This window comes from Medicago truncatula, chromosome 1 (assembly GCF_003473485.1).
Source record: "Medicago truncatula cultivar Jemalong A17 chromosome 1, MtrunA17r5.0-ANR, whole genome shotgun sequence".
Taxonomy (NCBI): domain Eukaryota; kingdom Viridiplantae; phylum Streptophyta; class Magnoliopsida; order Fabales; family Fabaceae; genus Medicago; species Medicago truncatula.
Window position 1 is genome coordinate 17,633,190 of NC_053042.1, and position 23,660 is coordinate 17,656,849.

At 32.0% G+C, this 23,660-nt stretch overlaps 2 protein-coding genes and 1 long non-coding RNA gene across 8 annotated transcripts; 1 reads left to right on the forward strand and 2 right to left on the reverse strand.

The window, feature by feature from the left end:
* Window positions 1–10,020: 10,020 nt before the first annotated feature.
* LOC112420471 (uncharacterized) lies at window positions 10,021–11,709 on the reverse strand. The gene is made up of 3 exons (XR_005645848.1): window positions 11,477–11,709; window positions 10,422–10,610; window positions 10,021–10,317 (listed from the first exon to the last, which is right to left on the reverse strand). It is a non-coding gene; the product is annotated as an uncharacterized lncRNA (long non-coding RNA).
* A 2,372-nt stretch (window positions 11,710–14,081) lies between these two features.
* On the forward strand, window positions 14,082–19,688 carry LOC11430397 (pentatricopeptide repeat-containing protein At1g12300, mitochondrial). Of its 6 annotated transcripts, none has more exons than XM_039834685.1 (6): window positions 14,082–15,834; window positions 16,075–16,171; window positions 17,142–17,312; window positions 17,369–18,490; window positions 18,716–18,785; window positions 19,175–19,688. In XM_039834685.1, the coding sequence occupies exon 1, from the start codon at window positions 14,216–14,218 to the stop codon at window positions 15,824–15,826; it is 1,611 nt and encodes a 536-aa protein (XP_039690619.1). In that variant the 5' UTR covers window positions 14,082–14,215; the 3' UTR covers window positions 15,827–15,834; window positions 16,075–16,171; window positions 17,142–17,312; window positions 17,369–18,490; window positions 18,716–18,785; window positions 19,175–19,688. The 6 variants fall into 6 exon arrangements, with proteins under 6 accessions (XP_039690619.1, XP_039690623.1, XP_039690628.1 ...); XM_039834689.1 differs by having other exon boundaries at window positions 17,369–18,449; XM_039834694.1 differs by having other exon boundaries at window positions 17,142–17,295; window positions 18,377–18,449.
* Window positions 19,689–21,748: 2,060 nt separating this feature from the next.
* Window positions 21,749–23,103, reverse strand: LOC11434013 (embryonic abundant protein VF30.1). Its single transcript, XM_003590152.3, has 3 exons — window positions 23,002–23,103; window positions 22,788–22,896; window positions 21,749–22,698 (listed from the first exon to the last, which is right to left on the reverse strand). Exons 1-3 carry the CDS (start codon window positions 23,038–23,040, stop codon window positions 22,037–22,039), a joined length of 810 nt encoding a protein of 269 aa, XP_003590200.1. The 5' UTR covers window positions 23,041–23,103; the 3' UTR covers window positions 21,749–22,036.
* Window positions 23,104–23,660: the final 557 nt, after the last annotated feature.

Consider the following 23,660-nt stretch of genomic DNA (forward strand, 5'->3'; position numbering starts at 1 on the left):
ATGATGCTGTTTGTGTGCTGTATATATGCTTCTTTTCTCTACTCATTTTCATTTTCATTCAAACAAAAAGTAAATTATAATTTTATTCCATTCAAGTTAATTAATAAATTACTAATATCATTTTGAGTACCTTTCAATTTTTTAAATATTTTTTATGATTTTAATTTATAATAGTGTTTAATAATTTTAAGTCACCTCAAAAACAAAAAGAAAAAATTAGTCAAAAAAAAATATAGTTAAAATAATTCTATAAAAAAATTGTTTAGATAAATTAAACTTCAAAGACTTATTAGTAAAATAAGGACGGATTTTGAAGATTCAAACATTGTTTCCAAAGGTATTTACAGATCATTTCTCACATTTATAATGGAAATAATTGTAATATAATTTTATTCACATGTTTTATTAGATTTCATTATTTTCGTTGGTTTATGTGTGTAGATATATATTTCATATTATTTGTGTCCATGTTTTAAAGAGAAAATATGTTTTGGACTCGAACACTTATATATTATTATTATTATTACTAACGAAAAGACAGACACTCACTTACTCGTTTTTCACTTTTATTATTGCATTAACGTTTAAAAATTATGAACGGTGTTTTTCTTAGGAAATTTTGATTTTGATTAATGTAAAAATATAAATGATTTTTGCTTTTAAATTAAAACAAATCAAACTAACCGAAATTATCTATTTCAATGGCATCAACAATATAAAAAGATCTAAATTCTTAATTTTTTTTAATGACACCAACAACAATCTTTGTTATAAAAGAAAAAATTGTTTGAGGGTATAATTGGAGATAACGAAAAAGTAAATATAAATATACTCATCTAGTTTGTTACATTTTTTAAAGAATAAAAAAAATTGGACATATATATACTCATATCGTGTTATTACACTTTTATTTTTATATTTGAATTTACTCTTATCTATTTATTTTATTTTTAACAAACCAAAATGAGATATATTATTAACTCGCAGGTGAATCACCACGCACAAGACGTGCAACGAGAGAAACACCGCAAAACAGTTACAAAGTCACCGGTGCCGAATAGTCGAGCACCGCCATAAAACAAATAAACAAAGATGAAATCGTTAAGTAACAACACCCATACATAAGAGAGGGTGTCGCCACCAATCATAATAATCATAAACAAAAGAAGGCGAGTGAGCCTTTAACCACGTGAAAGATGTCAGCTTGACTTTGTCCAAAATGGTAATAGGATCGGATGTCTTGTTGTTGAAGACTTTGTGTTCCTTTCCTTCCAAATTATCATCTTATCTATTTATATGTGTTATTTGTATCAAAAGTTGAGGATAATTTTAAAAATATTTTCTTTATATAGTATAGATTATTATTATTATTATTATTATTATTCATCAAAATTTTATTATTATAAGATTTTATTATATTACTCCGTCTTTTTGGAACAAATTAACATTTATATTATATATTTTATTTTATATGGTGAATCTATATCAAATTAAATTTGGTGTCAAATCTAATTAGATATCTACATAAAAATATTTATTATTTTTTCATAAAAATAAATTTAAGGTAAGGGGATGATGTCTGAGGCAGGGAAAGGTGTTTAGAAAGATTTTTACATTTATCTTCTTTCAAAAGTATTAGTGAAACGCAACCCAAAAACTTTCGAATTAAATACCTCTCAGTCTTTAAAAGTTAATCACATTTTCAATGTATATAAATTAAATTATTTCCCTTAAAAAACTTAAATTACTTTTTTAGGGATATATATATATATATGAGGAGGGATATTTTGACTGCAAGAGTAAGTTTATAGACTTACTCCAAATATCCACCTTTCATCTTATTTTAATCTAATGGTTTAAATGTGAGTTTTAATTGTTAATCATGTGACCATCTTTGTGGATCTAAATACCTTCTCCAATTATTCTCCCATAATTAATTCTCATAAAACAAATTTCCTTTCTCTCGTAAATGCACTCTTTAAGTTTTTTATTTTATTCTCATAAAACAAAATTCCTTTCTCCCTTAATTACTTTTTTTATTTATTTTAACTCTCAGAAAACAACAAAATTTCCTCCTAATGCTTTGTACTCTAACTCACCCAATGGATTTTGTATACACCCAATTTCTTTGATTGGATAATCATATAAATCAAAATAGGATATAGAGTGATGGCTCTCCGTTTCACTCCAACCTCAATTCTACATGATGGCTCTCAATCCCATTTTTTTCCTTTTTGATTTAGATTTCAATAAAAAAAATCTTCTCATCCATAGGTTCAAGAGGTGAGAGTGGAAAGCTTACATTTTAATTTATATTTCAAACTGCAATCTTGCTCTAATGTTGGAGAAAAAGATTAAAAAACACTTTTTGAATTGGCAAAGATGCGCCAAAAAGAAAAGAAAAAATTGGGGAGGTATTTATTACATTAATTAAAAAGGGAGATTAAATGGAGAAAATATTTCTAAAAATGAGATCCAAAAAGATGGTCACATGATTAACAATTAAAACTCACATTTAAACCATTAGATTAAAATAAGATGAAAGGTGGAGATTTGGAGTAAGTCTATAAACTTACTCTTGGAGTCAAAATATCCCTCCTCTATATATATATATATATATATATATATATATATATATATATATATATATATATAATATAAAGGGGTTTGCTACAATAGACCCACTCATTTTTATGAAGGTCTATTTTAGCAAGTAGCACCTTTTCGTTTGGACCAAAAGACCCATGTTTTTGTTTTCTGGGAAAACTAAAACTCATGGGTACAAATGTAATTGTCATTTTTTCTTTTCTTTTTTAATTTATTTTTACGAGAACTCTAAAGGTCCTTCAGTGTCTTTCTTCATTCTCTTCCCTCGTTCTCTTTCTTCATTCTCTTCTCCATTGTTATCCCTCTTTTTGAATACTACATACATACTCCTTGTATTGCCTTTGAACCTAATTAAATTTCTTTATAAAAAACACCTAATTAAATTAAATGATTGGTAACACAAATATGTGATTTGCATCACGACCGTTAGATTGGGAAAAAATTGACCCATGAAAGCCAAGCCAAAACACCAAACATAAATCCCAAGAACAACATCTCACCGTTGTGGTATAATGCCAAACCATGTTCATAATTTTTACATGCTCACATCAAAGTTCGAATACTAATAGGAAGCATATGACAGTGAAAATCATATGAAATTTTCTAAAGCTATGATGCATTTCTGAGTTTTTTTTAGATGTGATGACGCATGGAGAAAGGAAGAAAATTATTTTTGATCAGTGAGTAGCACCTGCAACGTTAATCATGGCAAGCGATGAGGGAAGAGGGATAGCGGCATAGAGAAGATAACGAAGAGAGAAAACATTCAGTTCTCGTAGAAATAAATTAAAAAAGAAAAGAAAAAATGACAATTACATTTGTACCCATGAGTTTTAGTTTTCCCAAAAAACAAAAACATGGGTTTTTTGGTCCAAATGAAAAGGTGCTACTTGCTAAAATAGACCTTCATAAAAATGAGTGGGTCTATTGTAGCAAACCCCATATATAAAATAATTGCCTTTTTTTTATTTGCGTGTTTTTCTTTCACAAAGGAACAATTGTCATATCTTATTGTCAAAAACTTCTTGTATAGTGTCGTACAAAACTATCATAAAGCCAAAAAAAATTCTTTTTACAAAATTTTGTAGACAAATCTTATTCTCGAGTTTTGATTTTTTGGTTTAGTATATAAATAGATGAAATGAAAATAGTCATTGGAAACTAACACCCACATAAATGGATGAGTAAATATTGAAATTTTGATCACGACATTTGACCTAACTCTTGGGATGATTCATTTTCGATAATTGTAGCATTTCTTTCTTAATATTGAAAGTGAATCACCCTGAGAGTTCAATGATTATAGACATGTATGTTTGATAAGGAGCATGTATAAAATCATTTTGAAGCATCTTGCATTAAGGTTGAAGAAAGTTATTTAATCGATTATTTCTTCATGTCAATCAATATTTTTCCGATAAGAGAAATCTATGATGAAATTTCGATGGTAAACAAAATAATTGATCTTGCGAAGAGGAGGAAATATCAGTTCTTTTTAGTATAGATATATAAACAAGTTGCAACTTTATGTTATGAGTAATACTTTTCTTTTGGGAGTAATAACGAATAATGTTTTCAATTTTCATTTTAAGTAATTGCACTGCCTATCGATTTAGAATTTAAGGTTATATAATCCAATGAAAGGTAAAACTTTTTGTCTTCGACCTGTTTCTTTACACTATTCTTCATTGTTAAGAAAATTTGGTAACTGTTTTTATTTAATCTAACTTTTGCAGAAGAACGGTATATATATATTTTCTGATTTTTAATTCTTTGTTTAGTTTTGTGTTGTTGTGGTTATGGAAACTGATCCCTTACACCAATATTTTAGGTACACAAGAAGATGTGTAAGATTTATGGTTGATGCTTGTTTCACGATCTTCATAAATCACTATGAGTTTTCGTCATCTATTTTGAAATAAGGATTTTATTGTTCTTTAATTGTTGTTTTGAATTATTTATTATGTTTAAGAATGCGGAGACGAGTTATCTTCCACTAGGAACTTTAAACTAGTTTTATTATTGTTATTTTTGAAATGGATACATACCTTAATTGTTGTTTAAGTGTTGTTTAATGAAGTTTTCTCACAAACCTTATTAGAAAGTAATGCTTTTTTATGCGATCCACCGATGTCTGAAAAAAGTAGTTTGGTATTATAGTATGAGGGAATAAAAAAAAGGGTTAATAGGCTTTTACCCCCCTGCCATTTGGGGGTCTTTTGGTATACCCCCCTGTCAAAAAAAAACTTGTAGATTCCCCCTTGCCATTAGAAGATTCTTTGGTTTTGAACCCTGATGATATATGACTGGACACTTGAGCATATGTGGCACGCTGAGTCAGCCTTTTTTGCTTATGTGGAGTTTTGAGTGTATGATTATTTAATTTTTTTTATTACATGTCACTTATTTTACTTTTTTATTTATTATTTACAATTAAAAAAGCTTAAAAATATAAGATTTTTTTTTAACTCCCCTCTCTCTCTTCTCCTCCCATCCATCGTATCTCCCTTCTCATTTTTCTCTTCTCTTCTCTCACCCCCATCTCTTTTCTTCTCTCTGATCTTCTCTTCTCTTCTCCTATATTCTCTCACCCCCATCTCTTTTCTTCTCTATGTTCTTCTCTTCTATTATCTCGTCCCCCATCTCTTTTTCATTGAATCCCTAATTTTCCCTCTTGTTGAATCTAACCCTATTTGTGAAAGAGGGAAAATCGATGGATTTGAGGTGAAGAAAGAGGAATTCTGGAATTTTGTTCTTACTAAAAAATAGGGATTCTGGAATTTTGTTCTTGCTCAAAAATAGGGATTCTGGAAAGTCGATGGATTTAATGTTTTTTATGAAATTCTGGTATTTTGATGTTGTTGTTGTTGGCTGACTGTTGTGCTGTGCTGTTATGCGTTGTTGAAGAAAATTGAGGAGATCGATGTGAAAAAAAATTCTTGGTTTGAAAATGTTTGTGAGAGTCACTGTTTCTGCTTGTTGTTGTTGTGGGTTGTTATTGATGTTGGGTTGATGTTGTGTTTGTTGCTGGAAAAGAGAAGAGGAGATGAGAATTTGGGAAGGAAAAGCGGGAGAATAAGAGGTTTCTAAGAAGATGAATGTTTTTGATTTGAAGAAGAATAATTTTGTAAGAAGAAGGGTGGCAAAGGAGTGAGTAAGAGAAGAAGAATGAGGGAGTAAGAGAATGGAACGGTGGAGAGAGAGGAGAGAAAAGAAGATGATTATTATTTTTTTTTTTTTATGTTTTTAGTTATTTAAATTAAGTGTTTTTTCATTAAAAGAAATTTAAATGGAATAAACAAAATTGAAAAAGAATTTTGTTAAAAAAAATTGGGATTTTTTAATTAACATTAGGGGTATTTTAGGTATTTCACATCTTTAGTATCATTTATAAAAAAAAATTATTATGTGTATGCCACGTGGAATTTTAAAAAAAAAAATCAAAACTAAAAAAATAACACATCAGCGTGCCACATCATCACATTAATCTAGTCAGATGGTTTGGGGGTGTAAACCAAAGAATCTTCTAATGGCAAGGGGGAATCTACAAGTTTTTTTTTGACAGGGGGGTATACCAAAAAGCCCCCAAATGGCAGGGGGGTAAAAGCCTATTAACCCTAAAAAAAAACACATACATTCATAGCTGTAATATTTAAGTAACTCACCACATGAGTCATGATTACTACATACCGTATCTAAACTCATCAGTGGAATTGTATACCTTGTCTTTTGTTGTTCCAAGAATTTCTATGATATCATTAATTATTTTGTTGTCCATGACATTTTTGCTGCTACTTCCCTGCAGATTGAGAATCTTCCTCTCAATGGGGGTATACAACATAAAACTGTTTCCAAAACTCAAATGTAAAATATCCAAAAAAAAATATTTTTATGAGTATTTTAAGCAACTTATTGTAAAATGGTTGGTATAATCGTTATCTACAATTATTAGTGGATATTGATCAAAGAGCTCCCCCACCAGCCTCTTCTGCATCCTCAAGGATATCAATCCAGCCTCTTCTTCATTGGTTTATAATTTTATTTGTGTAGGAGAATTTCAACAATTCTTTTTCTTTTTTTATGCAATACTAATACTAAATTCATGTCTTATATACACCACAAAAAATTAAACAAAAATATGTTTTATAATGTTTGGTAGTATATAGTAGACTTCAAGTTTCATCTTCATTTATTCATCATCATTGATGTCGGCAGCAACCTGCTGCTGAACATAGTCTGCTACACGTATAAGAGGGTAATGAACACATATTGATGAACCAATAAAGCACTTCAATGGCTCCAACACAACATCTGGAGCTATTTGGACATAAAGCGTTGAGGAGAGACCCCATAAACTACGATCCTAGTTTTTTGCTACATTGAGAGCATTGATTGCTCTGTCATCAACAATCACCTCATGCATTCCTGTTAACCACTATATATGTTTTCCAGCTTGAAGAAGGAGGTACCACCTTCAACCTTCCCTCTGTTTTTTAACCAGACATTCAGACCAGGAAATTTACTTCTAGCCTGAATGGTTAAAAATTGAAGTCATAATTGTATGCGGCCAAAATTATTCCCCGACGACCAAACGTGTCGAGGTCACATCCACTTGGGGCTGATATATATAGGGGGCCTCATGCATAAGTGATGTGAATACATCTCCGCCACCACTTCCACTGTTTTTAACAGTCTTCCACTGTTTTCAACAATATGTCACTAAACGAATAAGAATTTGAACTCATTTTGGAAACCCATCAAGAGCATGTTGAGGATTTGCATGAACATCCGTGGTTGCACCGATTCTCCATGCATAATACAAATTCAACACATCTTCTTCAGCTACTATTGGACAAAACTCTTTAGGGATTTCTTCCAACTCATCTTCAGTCAAAACTTTAGGCACATGAAATATGTTTTGTTCTGCAACTTGGTGTGCATCTTCAACACGAAGTTAAGAGAAGAGTTTTTCCAACGTGGAAAGAAAGGTGCGGTTCATTTTTTTCATTGAATCTTGGGTTCATAACTAGAATTGTACCGTCTTCTCTTAGGCAACATGTCATCTTTCCACACAAAGCAACCATGTCAGGGTCATGGTTCCAACTGCAGAAGTTTAAAAAATTTCAGTAAAATATCTTTTTTTGTTAATTTGATAAGAAAACAATAAACAAATCATTATTAACCTTTCTTTAATGTTGATTCTTCAATCTATTTCAAACCTTTTTGTAGTGTTTGGGATCACAATCTTAGTGGCGGACTGATTATACCTGGATCATATAGTCTTCGGAGCATGCATATTTGTTCCATAAAGTTTCTCATGAATGAGTTATGTTTGTAGTCCATGTGCATTTTGAAAGAAAATATAATCATAAAAGAAGAAAAAAACAACGAAACACAACCATAATGTGTATAAATATGATTGTACTTTGATATATAAACAAGTTGCGAGACTTTAGTATAAATATATAAACAAGTTGCAACAAATAAGGTTTGAAATGGATATGAACCTTATTTGTTGTTTAACGAATTTTTCTGACAAACCTTATTAATGTTCTATCTTCGGGTATGAAGATCACTTACAAACCTTTTCCATTCTTGAATTTCTTCAATAGACTAAAAAAATATTTTTCATCTTGGCTTAATTAACCTGCCGGTTCCTTAACTTATTTCTTTTATTCAATTTGGTCCCATAAGTCTCAACTTTCTCAAACACGTCCCTTAACTTATTTCTTTGATTCAATTTGGTCCAATTTTGATAATTTTAATCTCCTAAAAAAAGAGACCGTTGGATTACGGAGGTCTATCAGATTTTATAATGTATCACCGATACCTAATTTATTTACTTTCTTCTTCTTCTTCCCTCATCTTCATCTACATTCATCCTTCATCGATGTTCATCAATAAAACCTAGCAAATTTTTTTTTTTTAACCTACTATTTAATCACTACATCACCATCATTGTCATCTTCATCTATCATCATCAACACCCTCCTTCATCGACATCAACTCAAACCCAAAATCAATCTCTCCACCTTAACCATCCCAAAATCAAAAGAAGAAAAATCCATTCTTTTCAAAACAATAAAAAAAGTGTCACAGGTTCAAAATTTCAACATACAAAATTTAGCCTTCATTCAACAAAATCAACAATTAAACTTCGTCCCCAATTCTTTCTCCTTTAATTTCAATTGCAAAACTCCTGGTAAGTATCCAATTGCTTTTTTCAAATTTGGGTCTCAACAACAACAAAATTTCAATTGCTTCATCAATTGCTTCTCTACAGAAATAGCATCACCCTCTTTCTTGGTTTCACTTTTAGACCTATCTGCATCATTGGATTCAGCAGCAGCCGATTCAATAAAAATTGCATTTTTCCTCAGATTCATAACAAAGGGTATCGAGATTCGAAGACCTTCAACGAGTTTGTGGGTAGACCAACGTGCACTCTTGAAACTGACACACAACAACACAGTTTGAAAAAATTAAGATAAAAGAAACAACAATAATAATAAAAACATGAGAATGTATTTTGGAGAAATTAAGGAATAAGAAGTGATGGGTACTTACCAGGGGTTGTGGAGGGAATTGGGAAAATGGAGGAAGAAGAAAGAGGGGTGAACGTGATTTATTTTTCCAATTGAAGATTTTGTTCAGACAAATAGGAATTGTTTTATGTACAAGAAGGCACAACATGTGTGTGTCCGATTACTTCAATTGTTCACTGGAAATGATACTCATAATCACCTTGAGTTTTATTGTCACGGTTAAATATTAGGGATTTTGTTTTCGAATCTGGGTTATATGAAGATTGCAGTTCATGATGTTGATTCATAATTGTTTTCGAATTTGGGTTATGTGTTGTTGTTGGTTGAAGATTTATGTGTGTGATGATATTAGGTGTTGTTGTTTATGATAGTGATGGAGTGATGAGAGGATGATTTTGGGGTTCGATCAAGGAGTTTGATGTTGAATTTAAGTTGGGTTTTTTTTATTTTATTTTATGAAGATAATGAAGGATGAATGAAGATGAAGATGATGGAAGATGAAGAAGAAAGTAAATAAATTAGATGTTGATCATACACTCCGTAATCCAACGGTCTTTTTTTTTAGAGGATTAAAATGATCAAAATTGGACCAAATTTAATAAAAAAATAAGTTAAGGGACTTGTTTGAGAGAGTTAAGACTTATGAGACCAAATTGAATAAAAGAAATAAATTAAGGAACCGGCGGATCAATTAAGCCTTTCATCTTTGATTGAAAAGCTTGCAGAGAATGATAAGTCAGCAGAGAGAGAGTGAGTGATAATCCAAAAGAGAGGCGTTATAAATTATTGTAAAAAGAATAGACATTTGAGCAATGACAAACATGATGAATGAAATAAATAAACAAGTAATCATTTTATATGTGATCCATCGATGTCCTGAAAGAAATAGTTTGGGATTATAGTATGGGGGAATAAAACAAATACATACATGGAACTGTAATATTTAAGTAATTCACCACATGAGCCATGATTACTACATGACTGTATCTCAACTAATTAGTCGAATTGTACACCTTGTCTTTTGTTATTCCAAGAATTTTTATGATATCATTAATTATTTTGTTGTCCATGATATTTTTGCTGCTACTTTCCCACGGATTGAGAATCTTCCTCTCAATGGGTACACACTCTAAAACTGTTTGCCAATTAGTGATAGGTCACTCTTCTGCATAAATAAATAAATAAAAATGATATTTTATTTTTAATTCCAAAACTCAAATGTAAAATATCTACACAAAAATATTTTTATCAGTATTTTAAACAACTTACAACAAAATGGTTATCATAATCGCTATCAACAATTATTAGTGTGCATTTATCAGAGAGCTCCCCACGAGCCTCTTCTGCATCCTCAAGGATATCATTCCAGACAATATTTTTCTTCTCTTTCACTAGCACAATATTTGAATCCTTCATTGGTTTATGATTTGTTTTGTGTAGGAGAATTTCATCAATTCTCTTTTCAACCGCAAAAGTTTAAAACTTTTCAATAGAGTATCATTTCATGTTAATGTTATAAGAAAACAATAAACAAATCATTATTAACCTTTCTTTAATGTTGATTCTTCAATCTATTTCAAAGCTTTCTGTTGGGTTTGGAGTCCATGTGCATTTTGAAAGAAAATATAATAATAAAAGGAAAAAAAAACGAAACACAACCGTAATGTAAATAAATATGATTGTACTTTGATATATAAACAAGTGCAAGTGATAAATCTTACATGTTTTTTTAGAGTGATTTTATAGATGCGGAGACGAGTTATCTTCCCCTAGAAATTTTATTGCAAGTGCAAGTGATATTGAATTACACAATTGAGAGTTTAAAAACTGTTCTGATTGTTATGTGAAAATATTCTAATCTTATTGGTTTTTATAGAGACTAAAACAATGTTTATAAAGTAATACAATCTTTGAAAAAGGGTTTCCAATGAATAGAAGCAGGTTTGAAATGGTGTCTTTTCATAAAAATGAATTTCTACACGTTGCAACAGGTTTCTATATGAGGTGCAAACGGTTGCACCTTGCAACGTACATATTTTTTAAATTTTACATGTCTGCAACCATTTTCACTAGATGCTACAACCGGTTGCACTACTTCAAAACATGTTTTTTATTTTATTTTAAACAAGGCACTTGCAACCGATTTCACCTTAGTGTGCAACCGGTTGCTATAGTTCAAAAATGGGTTTTCAATATATTTTCATGCATTGCTTCATACAAACCTTAAATCATAACTTAGTAAAATGTTTGTAATTATCTTCTGAGTATTCTAATTTATTCCATAAGTTAAGAATGATACATAAAAAGATAATTGCCATACTTACAAAGTGTATAACCATTTTATGGCAACAGTGTCATGAGCTTGGACATTTAGCAGGTATTCTTCATGGATGAGACTTTTCAATGACTATCTTAGTTTTGATCATACATGCAAGTAATATATGGTCTATAAGTGTGTGTAAAGTGGTGTTACCAATAATACTTGTAAACATTATTATCTTAAAATCATGTATAGCATTTCTCTTTTTTTTCCATGCCCTTCTCCTCCTCACCAAAAGCCATTTTTATGGCCTTTTCGTCTGAACATCCTCCCAATAAAATAACTTCTTGTGCTTTTTAAAGTTGTCCAAGTATTCTTTCACATCATTGTCAGAAATTGAAGCCAGACCCTACACATAGTATAAGTCAAAAAAATATACAGTTGACAGACATTTAACGAAGTTTTCTGACAAACCTTATAACGTTCTATCATTGAGTTATGGAGATCACACACAAACCTTTTCCATTCTTGATTTTCTTCAATAAACTAAAACAAAATGTTTTTCATCTCTGATTGAGAAGCCTGAACAGGAGAAGCCTGCAGAGAATGATAAGTCAGCAGAGAGAGAGCTAACCCAAAAGAGACATAGGTACCGTTTGGCCCGGCTTTCTTTTAGCTTTTCTACATTTTTAAGGAGAAGCTAGGCCAAACACAATATCAATAAAGTACCTTCGAAAAAAAGTACTTTTTTTAGAATGCATCAAATTGAATGGAATTAGCTTTAACCAAAAGTTATTATATTGAATGCTACTTCAAAAACCTATTTCTCCGCAGTTTATTTCACAAGCACCTCCATTCCACTCACGATGTCAACCTTTTCTTTTATTTTTTAATATTATATTTTAATTTGCTTTTTTCTTCCATTTTATTTTATTTTATTTTTTTGAACCGGTCGATATTTTTTTTTTGAAGGAAGGTCCGTTTAATTTTATTATCTATTTTGGAAGAAATTTTATTATCTTTTTATCCCTTATATATTTAATTTAAATATCTTTGACTTATCACAACCTCGTAAATATTTTTATTCATGATGTCATTGAATGACACCAAATATTTTTATTCGCTTTCTTCAACCTCACAAATATACTCACACATTAGCGTTTAGAGTAATATTTTATGTTTGTTTTTTTGTTATGCTAATGCGTATAATTTTTTCAGTGTTGCGTAATGCGTATACTTATTTTTATAAAATTTTGATTGTAATTAAAAGTACAAGTATAGATGCCTAAAAAAATTATACTTAATATATATTTTACACATTTATATTGTAACAAACTACGCATATCTTTTTCTTATTAAAAAAACTAAACATATCTTTTTCAATGACACCAACAATGTAACAAATATAATATCATATAATATAAATTCTTATCTTTTTAAATAACACCAAAAATATGGTATTCTTATAACAAAATTTATTATATAGTATAATTGAAAAAGAAAAAACAAATTATTCTCTTTATACATACACACCATATATCTTTTATATTTTAAACATTTTTTTCCTTAAAAAAAATATTTTAAACATTTATTTATTTATTATGTTAATTCGTAATGAATTCAAAGTTTTTTTAATTTATAGATAATGCATAAATATATGCAAGGTCCCGGGTTCGAATCCCAGACACCACCAAAAAAATAATAAAATCAAAGTTTTGTACAATATTTTGCCAAACAGCTTTTAGCTTAAAAATAACTTTAGAACTGAAAAAAAATAAAGAAACCAAACAGCTTTAGCCTTTTTCTTAAAGGGCTTTATTTTAACTTTGTTTTAAAGTAGCTTTTACACCGAAAAAAGTCTGGCCAAACGGTACCATAATAAGTTCTTGTAAAAAGAATTGACATTTGAGTAATGCATAGGGGAATCGATGGAGAAGAAGATGAAAAGGGGGAAAATGAAACCCTAATCTAATTTTCCCTCCTTTTCTTCTTTTATAACTCAAACATATTGTTTTTTAATTATTTTAAATTTCAAAAATATATAAAAATGAATTACTAAATTCAAAAACTGTTTTTTTATAGGTGGCAAAAGTTGAAAAGTCAGAAACTACCACGTGACCAAAATGATGCAACCTCTGTTGTTTAATAGGGTAGAGACTTTTTTAAAAGACATAAAATTTTGCAAGAATTTTATTATTATTTTTTTCAAAGACCAAAAGTCAAACAGACCCTATCTGCAGGAACTATTTTTTTTTCTTTTTCAAAAGCCTAAAAAAATAAAATTACCCATCAATAACAAAATCAAGGAAAACTCAACTTTAACCGTAGAAACAAACATAAAAGAAATAAAAACCAAACACCAGAGATAAGAACCTCATCATCCATCATCAATGTGCCTCGGGCATAGTTACCGTGTTGAAGCTACAAGAAAACCATCACTGATAACTAACTACCTAACAGCAAAATCATAGTATTTTGATAATGTTTTGGTGTAAATAGGGTATCCTCCGCACGCGCAACTATATAGATTAATCCATTGAGCTTTGTGGGACCGGCAACCTCTCCCTAAGAATTATAACATTGGTGCATGCCTATTCGAACCCAAGACATTACTTAAGATAGAAGAGACTCGTATCACATTATTTACAAAAAAAAAAAAAAAAAAAGTCTCACATTTGAAACAATCTCTGCACCGTTGATTTGGCAGTGAATCACAATCGCAATCACAATTTTCAATATTGCGAACGAGGTACATTTTCTTCATCTCTTCTTCTTCTTCTTCTTCATTTTCTTCATACCTACAATGGTTATTCTTAGATTCAGATTTCATTCTATAATACCAAACTCAACGCTATTACTCTCTCACACTCATTTTCATTCTCTGCCAAATCTCAATGACGCCATTGATTCCTTCAACCGCATGCTTCGAATGCGTCCTCCTCCACCAATCATCAAATTCGGCAAGATCTTAGGTTCTCTCGTCAAAACAAAACACTATCCAATCGTCATTCATCTTTTTCAACGTATGGAATTACACGGAATTCAATCCAACTATATCACTTTAAACATACTCATCAATTCCTATTGCCACCTCCGTCAAATCAACTCTGCCTTTTCAGTATTCGCCAAGATTCTCAAATTGGGTTATCAACCTGATATAATTACCTACACTACCCTTATAAGAGGACTATGTCTTAACGGCCAAGTTAAAGAATCGTTAAATTTTCATGATAGATTAGTTTCTCAGGGAATTAAGTTGGATCATGTTAGCTACGGGACGTTGATAAATGGGTTGTGTAAAATAGGACAAACAGGACCGGCCCTACGGTTGCTTAGAAAGATTGAAGGAGAGATTTGTAGGCCGGATGTTGTAATGTATAATACTATTATTGATGGTTTATGTAAAGATAAACTTGTGAGGGATGCGTTTGATTTATATTGTGAAATGTTTGAGAAGAGGGTTTTTCCTAATGTTGTTACTTACACGAGTTTGATATATGGGTTTTGCATTGTGGGTCAATTGGATAAAGCGTTTGGATTGTTAAATGAAATGGTGTTGAAAAACGTAAACCCTAATGTTTGTACGTTTAATACATTGGTTGATGGTTTATGTAAGGAAGGAAAGATGAGAGAAGCGAAAAGTTTGGTTGCAGTGATGATGAAAGAAGGTGTGGGACCGGATGTTTTTACTTATAATGCTTTGATGGATGGATATTTTTTAGTTAAGGAAGCGGGGAAGGCCAAGAATGTATTTAACATTATGGCTCAAATGGGAGTGACTTGTGATGTTCATAGCTATAGTGTCATGATTAGTGGATTATCTAAAATGAAAATGTTGGATGAAGCTATGGATCTCTTTGAAGGGATGCGTAACGAAAATGTGATTCCTGATGTAGTAGCTTATAGTTCTCTTATTGATGGTTTGTGCAAATCAGGTAGAATCAATAGTGCTTTGAAGTATGTTGATGAGATGCATGATAGAGGTCAACCACCTAATGTAATAACTTACACTTCTTTGATAGATGCTTTGTGCAAAAGCCATCAAGTTGATAAGGCAATTGCATTACTAAAGAAAATTAAAGATCAAGGTATTCAGGCAAATATGTATACATACAATATACTTGTTGATGGACTTTGCAAAGATGGTAGACTTACAGATGCTCAGAAGGTTTTTCAGGATCTTTTGATGAAAGGCCATAATGTAGATGTTGTAACATATAGTATTATGATCAATGGGCTTTGTAAAGAGAGCTTGTTTGATGAAGCATTGACCTTGCTGTCAAAAATGGAAGACAAAGGCTGTGTTCCTGATGCTATAGCTTATGAAACAATTATTAATGCTTTCTTTGAAAAAGACATGAATGACAAGGCTGAGAAACTTCTTCGTGAAATGATTGCTCGACGTCTACTATAATTGTCAAAGTAAGTGAGATGTTTTATAGTTTATTGCGTTATGTTAACCTATTTTATATGGAGCAAATGTATGTGAAGGTGGGCTACTATGATTTTATGAAAAATAATATCCAGAGGGGTTCCTATGATTAATTTTTTTTGTAAAACATCTTTGAAGTTATTGTCCTGGTGTTAGTTGATTATGAGTTACCTTCGGTAAGAGTGTTGTATTTTTTGTGGTATTTAACAGTTTATTTTATATCTTTCTAGGATTGTGTCGACTACAAGGATAATGGAGATACCTGTGATCAGTATGATGAGTTTATCTGCAAAAGATCAATTTTGGCAAGCTGGAATTCCTCATATGGTGCGTTTTTCTTTTGGACATCCTCCATAAGTTTGTATAAGATTGACCCTCCATAAATTTTTTATATAATAGGATTTTAACTCTAGAAGGGGTTTCAATCGTTTCATTCCATGAGAATCAAGATAGGAGGAAATATGAAACTGCACCTAGACTTAAAAAGCACTTGTTTGTATATGATTGATTATTTTCCAATCTCAAATAACTAGTTATTTATGCCAGATTCAACATAATTGGCATATGATAACATGTGATCTAAAAGTGATGCAATGTATCTTGATAGTTTTGCCTTTGGAGGCTAAATAATGCAACACATTGCATGTCCTAAAAGAATGAGTTTGATAGTTGCCATTATGTTGAATGATCTCTTTTACGATTTGTGAATGACTAAGATGCTGAGTTAAAAGAAGAATTCCACCCTCGAAGTATATACCTTAGGGAATGACTAGATGCTGAGTTAAAAGAAGTTTAACTTAAGTTTGAACACATTATGCATGTTACAACACTTATGATTAATGATAATGAAAACGTTTTAAATCATGTTTTACTTGTAGTTGTGAGTTTACTTATTTTATCTTCTAATTGTAATTTGGATAACTTATTCTGCTACCTGCCTTGCTGTTCTTTAGGATAAATCTGCCAGAACATCAGTAGCTCATGAATATAGATACTTTGGTAATAGATTAGTCATAGACAATCCTCAATCCTAGCAGCATTCGTAGTTGATGAAGAAAGAGGAGAGCATTAGATGTTAAGAGGTTTCTGAGATAGGAGGACTGAGTTCTTCATGCAGAGCCTAGAAGGGGGGAAATAGCAAAATTGATAATTAGTTTCAATTTATTTAAAATTTTGATTTTATGTTTTTTTTGGAAGAATTTTGACCTATATATCTTTCTTTTTCATTCTATGTTTTTTTTTGGAAGAAAAGAGCTCCTATTCCTATTCTAATGTTATTTTGACCTTTGTATTGTAGATTATTGACTTCGCCTAGCGTATTGATACCATTTTGCTAGTTACTGTTCCTGAAGCTCAACCACCTACATTGCTTCATCTTAAGAGTTCCAAAGGCATCATATAGAAGCATCTAATAAAGTAGAAAAAAAACAGTTACTCCCTCCCTTTTACAGGTTTGTAATTTCTTAATGTAATTATTGCTGTAGTTCTGAAATGTAAATGCTACAAAAATTATAGTTTTTTAAGTATCAAAGACTATGTACACTTGATCCATTACACTTGAATTTCTTGATGTGTTTAGCACTGGAATAAATTCATACCAATCCTTATTATATAATATGTTTAGGAAAAAGGGTGGAAGCCACTATTTTAATACCTCTTATTGTTGATTCATTTACATCCTGGGTGGTTCGTGTTGTCTCATCTCACTGATGGTTCTTTTGTTTCTATTTCAATGCCGAGTCTGTAAGGAGCTTGATAATGTATTAAAGTAGAGGTGTGGATAATAGTCAGCAATGGTTTTGACAATTTCTATTGTTTGAGTTTGTCCAAATTTGATGTGTGTACTAGTTGTTGGTGGGTGGGAATTTGATGACTGGGAGAGTCCTGTAAGGGAGTATACTTAGTCTTGCAAGTAATCAATATGAACACTATGGATTACAGTGGCATATTACATCTGCCTAATAATCGTTTTTAGGATGCCTTGCCTATTTTGGTTAACAATGTTAAGTTGCAGTTTATCTTAGAACGATCATCACATCATATTCGTTATTTGATAGAATTCCAACTAGAGTGAATCTTTGGAAGCGAAAGGCTATACCTCCGGATGCTTCAAGAGGGTGCGTGTTTTGTGGGAATGTGGAGGAGTCTACAATCCATCTTTTCCTCCATTGTCAAGTGATATCTCAAGTGTGGGGAAAGATTTGGAGTTGGTTGGGAGTTGAGTTTTTAGTCCCCCCTAATTCTTTCATCCAATTAGAATGTTTATTAGCCGGAGCTCGTTATAAATTGTCAAAAAAAGGATTTTGGCTAATTTGGCATACTTCAATTTGGGTAATTTGGAATACGCTTAATAGGAAGATTTTTAAGAATAAGGATTTTGAGGTGAATTTGATCGTTGAGGAAGTTGAAGTCTTATCTTGGAAGTGGGGCTTGAATGGGCTAGATTGTTCTCCTTGTATGTTCTATGAATGGAGTTGGTTTCTGGGTGATTGTTTTGGTAGATAACCTTCGTTTTCTGGTTTGGATTTCCAGGTTGCAGTGGGCTAGTGGTTTGGGCGTGTGTGGTGGTTGTTATAGGGGCTGTTCTGCAAGTTTTTGGGTTTTGGTAGGTGTTTGGCTGGTCCCCTTGGTGTGGTTTCATTCACTGTAAGGGGCTGATTTTTCCTCCTTTATAAGCAGTGTTGTATTCCTGTTCTTGTGCCTCCCTGTTTCGTCTTGTGACAGTGCATTTGTGCCAAATAAATTTTGCTGTTCGAAAAAAAAAACATATTCGTTATTTTGCTTTTTTGTTTCTTCGTTTTTCATATCAGTTAATGATTATACTGTAATGATATTCTATGTTTTTATGCTTCGACCAATAAAAATTGGCAGGACCTGGGAAGATGAAGCATCCACCATATGCATCACCATGAGTCAAAATTGTATATGCTTCAATGAGGAAGTAAGTCTATATCTCTATTTCTTTTTAGTATTCTCGGTACTAAACTTGATTAGCTAATGCCTATGCTATAGATTCTCATTGGTATTGTTCTCCTTGACATACGTATGCTCTCTGTTTGTAAAAGTATATATGTATCATCTAAGGACCTCATTAGAAATTTTTATAGTAGGAATCTAGATCAAAACACACAATTTGAATCATAATTGCCATCAAAAGTTATGTATTCTCTTCGGCATAGAAACTTTGTGCAGTGGGTGTATTTAGGGATGCTTTTTAGAATTCTGTCATGAATCATGATATTAAATATGATTAAGTTTCTTTGTTAGTCTTCTTTGTATCTGAAGCATATGATTGAAATTGATTAGTTTGTGTCGTATTTTTTTATGCAGTATCTGTTGGTTTACTTGGTAAATACGTCATGAAAAATATACTTGGAACTGATTTATTTGAAAGAGAAGAAAAAAGGAGCCAGGGGAGCGGGCAAAGATTTGATGTATTATATGTCATTTCCAAAGAAAAAAGGATTGACAAGCTGCATTATTTTTTGTCACAAAACAGTCCACACCATAAAATTTACACAAGTTAAAGAGTTGAGTGGATGCTACTTTGTGGACAGTAATTCAGCTGAAGCTAGTTTGCAAGAAGATGATTCAGATCTTGAAAGCAAAACTCTTGGAATATAGCTCTAATTTGGTTAAAACTTGATATTAGGGGTGGCAATTAGATCCATGAAATCCATATCCATCCGATCCATCCACTATAAAATCCATCCAATCCATCCATAAAACATTTTTTATTTTTAATGGATTGTATCCAATCCATCCATTAAACAATATGGATGGATCTAGTCCATCCAATTGATTTTAAAGATCCAATGGATCACTTTTTATTGTTTATTTTTTATCCAATGGATCATTTGAATAAACAAATAACAAATTAAAACAAAAAAAACAAACAATTAAAAAAATTAAAAGCTAGATAGTGAATAGCTTATTTCTTCCCCAAATAAAACTCAACCCTAATTTCTTCCCCAAATTAAAAACTGAACCCTAATTTCTTCTCCAAATTTCTCTTGAAATCTGAAATTCGTTGTGAACCTATGTAGCAATTGTCAGCGATTCGATTCTTCCTCTTCAAATCTGAAATCGATTCTTCTGTTCTTACTTCCTATTGATTCAAATTCCGACGACGATTCGATTCTTCCTCTTCAAATCTGAAATCGATTCTTCTATGCCTTTGTGAGTCTCTATTATATTGTAATGTGATTTTGTTGCGTTTTCTGAATTGGGTTATCTGAGATTGTTGTTGTTTGTGTTTTCTTAGTTGATTTTGTAGTGTTTTCATAGTTGTTTGTTTGACAACGTTTGAAGATTTCCTGATGATTGTTGTCAAGTTGATATCATGTTTCTTAAGGAGCGGGACTCATACCTATTTAACATTCACCAGACCTCTTCCTTCACGATAGACGGACTTGTACAATCTGTTGCAGAGGTGTTTCCGTCTATAATTTGACTCAAAAGTGATTGTTAATATGGTGAAACTGAGATGCTCTTCAATCATGTCTTGCAACTGCTGCTTCCAGGACATTGTTGGAGGAGGCTTGCCCTTCCCTTGCTTTACTTATATTTAAGGATGCTGCTATGTGGTGTTGTTTTGCTGTGTCTTTTCTTGTAATTTTCTTTTTCTCATAAATAATATAGATGGAGTTGTTCATCATAACATAAGTGAAATACTTGGCTTATCTTGCTCCATGTAATGTTACAAATTGTGAGATATTTGTAACTTTTGTTATACTCCAATAAATGAGATTCCAAGGTATATATTTGAATCCGATTTTTGTTGTATTCTGTCATTTTTTTGTAACCAAGCCAGTTTGTTTTGATATCTAAACAATGTTACAGAAGATGCGTCTTTGCATGAATTCCTTAACTGTAGGAACTACATATCTATGATCACAAAATCTCACATTCCTTGAGCTAACACTAATATTAAACTTATGATTCCCAATATGCAAAGAGAAATACAAGATCCTTAACGTTGCATCTCAAAAATCTACATGCAACATAAACTCCTCTTAGACAGTAAGTGAGCATCTGCTTCAGTTGATATGAAAAATTGAAATGTCTGAAATTTCATCCCATTGCTTCGTATGACACTTCCTATAAGGATAAACCATACAAAAAGGATGGTTATTTACAAGCAGGCAATTAGAAGTTGTGAATTTGTTCCTCATATTTTTTATTTTATTAATTCAAGTGGCACTAATAGCCATTTTATATACGTTCCCGAGCAGATTCACACAACATATAAAGTGGTGGAGGAAATCAAGCATGTCTCTTTGGTTTTGGGCGTTGAGTAGGTTGAAGATTGCTTCTTGCCTCTTTTACGAGTGGTGTTGGAACCCAAGGGAGTGCCTTCGGAGATAGTTTTGAGAGGGTGTTTTGGGGTGCTGCTGTACCTGTTTTTTCTGATGGCTGCTGTCCACTTTTTTACTGTTTTGCGCCTCATGTGTGCGGCTGTTTCCGGCCTGTGTGCTGCTGTTTTTTGCGCCTCACATGTGACAGGAAGTGGTTGATCAGTTTTAGGAGGTCCTGTGGGTTTATTAGGTGTTTTTTCTGCTGGGTGGTTTCCTCTTTGTTTCTGCTGTTTTGCGGCTTTGCTTGTGCTAGCACAACTGTGCTGTTAAACTCCGAGTTTGTAATTCTTGTTGTCCCGTTTTAGCACTTCTTGTGCCGGGATCGTTATCAATATATATGCTGATTAAAAAAAACACAATATATGAAGTTAACACATCACTGCATTGTCTTATGTGAGCTGCTTGAAGTTGACAAAATGAAACAACATATGAATTTGTGGTCATATGTAATTTAAATCGTAACAAGCATGTCCGGCAGCAAGCTAGTCTTTAAAAGGCCTGGTAAAAAAAAGCTATACTTTAAAAGCAAACATAAATAAATGTTACATCAATCAACATTTGTTTTTTTGTCATTATCAATTTCAAACATACATAAGTGTACTGAGCACAGGACACCATAAAATCAACACATACAAAGGTACACCAACAAGTTTTATTTAAAAAACATGAAATCAGATAGTTGCACATTACATTTCTCCATACATACATATTTATAATTTTAAAACAAGTTCAACTTGAACAGGAGGATTCCATGAAGGTGAAAATCCTCTACTTTCAAGCATGGTTTTTGCGTGACATTATTGAACGAGAAATGATGTACATAACCAGTTAGCATCTAGATGACACAAGGATGGTCCTCAGAATGATTGGGAACCCATGCAGCAGCCTTATTGCCAATGAAATGGCAAATTGGGATGGTACCAGGTTCGACTTTTAGAGCTTCATAAAGCAACTCAGCATTCATGCCTCTTGTGTCATGGTGGCAAACAGTTAAGGCCTTAGCTTTACCTCCATCGGGGGCTACCAATGATACCACATAAGCAGTTGTTGCTTGCACTTGGTGGCAATTGAATACAACTTTTTCGAAATTCAATCTATGACACATCACTGCATTGTCTCCAACTTTTTTCACTTCCTCCACCACATATTGGTCCTGGTTTACGCCAAAGGTACTTGAAATCGCCTTAATCTTTGACGTTCCAAAATGTGAAATGACATGTTCAACCATCGATTCCAAGGATGATACACAATGTTTGCGTTCTCCTGTCGCAGTTGGACTGTTACAAAAGTCGTCAAGACTTTGTCTCTCTTTGTTTGCCAGCCATATGGAATCTGTGATACCTTGTCTTGGTTTTCCGAATGGTCGTACTGTATTTCTAAGAGAATTATTGTTACCTAAGATCATTTTCTTTCCAGGGTAGAGGTCATGTTCGAAAAAAAGTGTCGAGTATTGGTTCAATTCTTCGGTTTTGATAGGTAGATTATTTGTTTTGCCATCTGCCAAATCCAAAAAAACAATTAATTCCTAAATCATGACACAGTCTTATTATTAGGAGGCAGCAAAATATACAATTCATATTACTCACAAGGTAGCAATAGGTCAGAGAAAGCCTTAGGCAGAGGAGTGTTTGGCCAAATAGTTTGCCAATAATCTTCTGAAGACAGTGTTGTGGCACTAATTCCCACAAAAGCCAACTATAAAACATGTTAACATAATATATACTATTAATATTAGGTTTAAAATGAAAACCATGCATATATTTTGATCAAGCTGGCATAGTAGAAAATATGTTAACTTACACAGAAAAGAGCTAAAACTGAGAGATGTGCAAACTCCATGGCTGGCTATGAGGAAGTGATAACTATGGAAGCTTTGTTAGGTGTGTATGAGAGTGTTACAAAACTCCCATTATATAGAGTAAATACACAAATAGTTACACTTGCATGCAAAGCTTGTTCTGCACTTGTCGTCCATGCAGCACAACTACATTATCATCTCCAAACTTTGAGGTTGTTTCCAAGAGGGTGTCAAAGCTTTACCTTGTTTTGTGCACATGGCATCCATGCATAGCTACCTACTTTTACAAAGTTTGTATTGTCTGCATAAATGGTACCATTGTTGTCTCCAACAAGCTGCACATATTGTACAAATGGCGTTCATGCAATTAATCTCCAAAGCTTGTGGTGCCATTCATAATGATTCTCCTAGAGTAGAGGGATCAATAAAGCTTTGTGCACAGCATTTTTAAACCTTGTTTTGCACTAAATACAATTTTGTTTACAAATAAATCATGTGATTGAGTTTACATAGTTAATTAAGAGTTGAGCTTTAGTTAAGGAAGAAAAGAATCATTGAAATAGTAAAACATGCTATAGTTAATTATTTAGCCTTGAACATTTTTTGGTTTTGTAAGATTTGTATTTTCAAAATTTCATTTGATCCTTCAGTTTTTAACGTC

What these genes read in the sequence shown, in the direction of transcription:
- LOC11430397 (XM_039834678.1), top strand. Translation starts at nt 14,216, where the DNA reads ATGGTTATTCTTAGATTCAGATTTCATTCTATAATACCAAACTCAACG.
- LOC11434013 (XM_003590152.3), bottom strand. Translation starts at nt 23,040, where the DNA reads ATGGAGTTTGCACATCTCTCAGTTTTAGCTCTTTTCTGT. An exon ending in CAGTTTTAGCTCTTTTCTGT is followed by an intron (nt 22,897 to 23,001) that starts GTAAGTTAACAT and finishes CATGTTTTATAG; the next exon opens with TTGGCTTTTGTGGGAATTAG. An exon ending in CTCTGACCTATTGCTACCTT is followed by an intron (nt 22,699 to 22,787) that starts GTGAGTAATATG and finishes TGGATTTGGCAG; the next exon opens with ATGGCAAAACAAATAATCTA.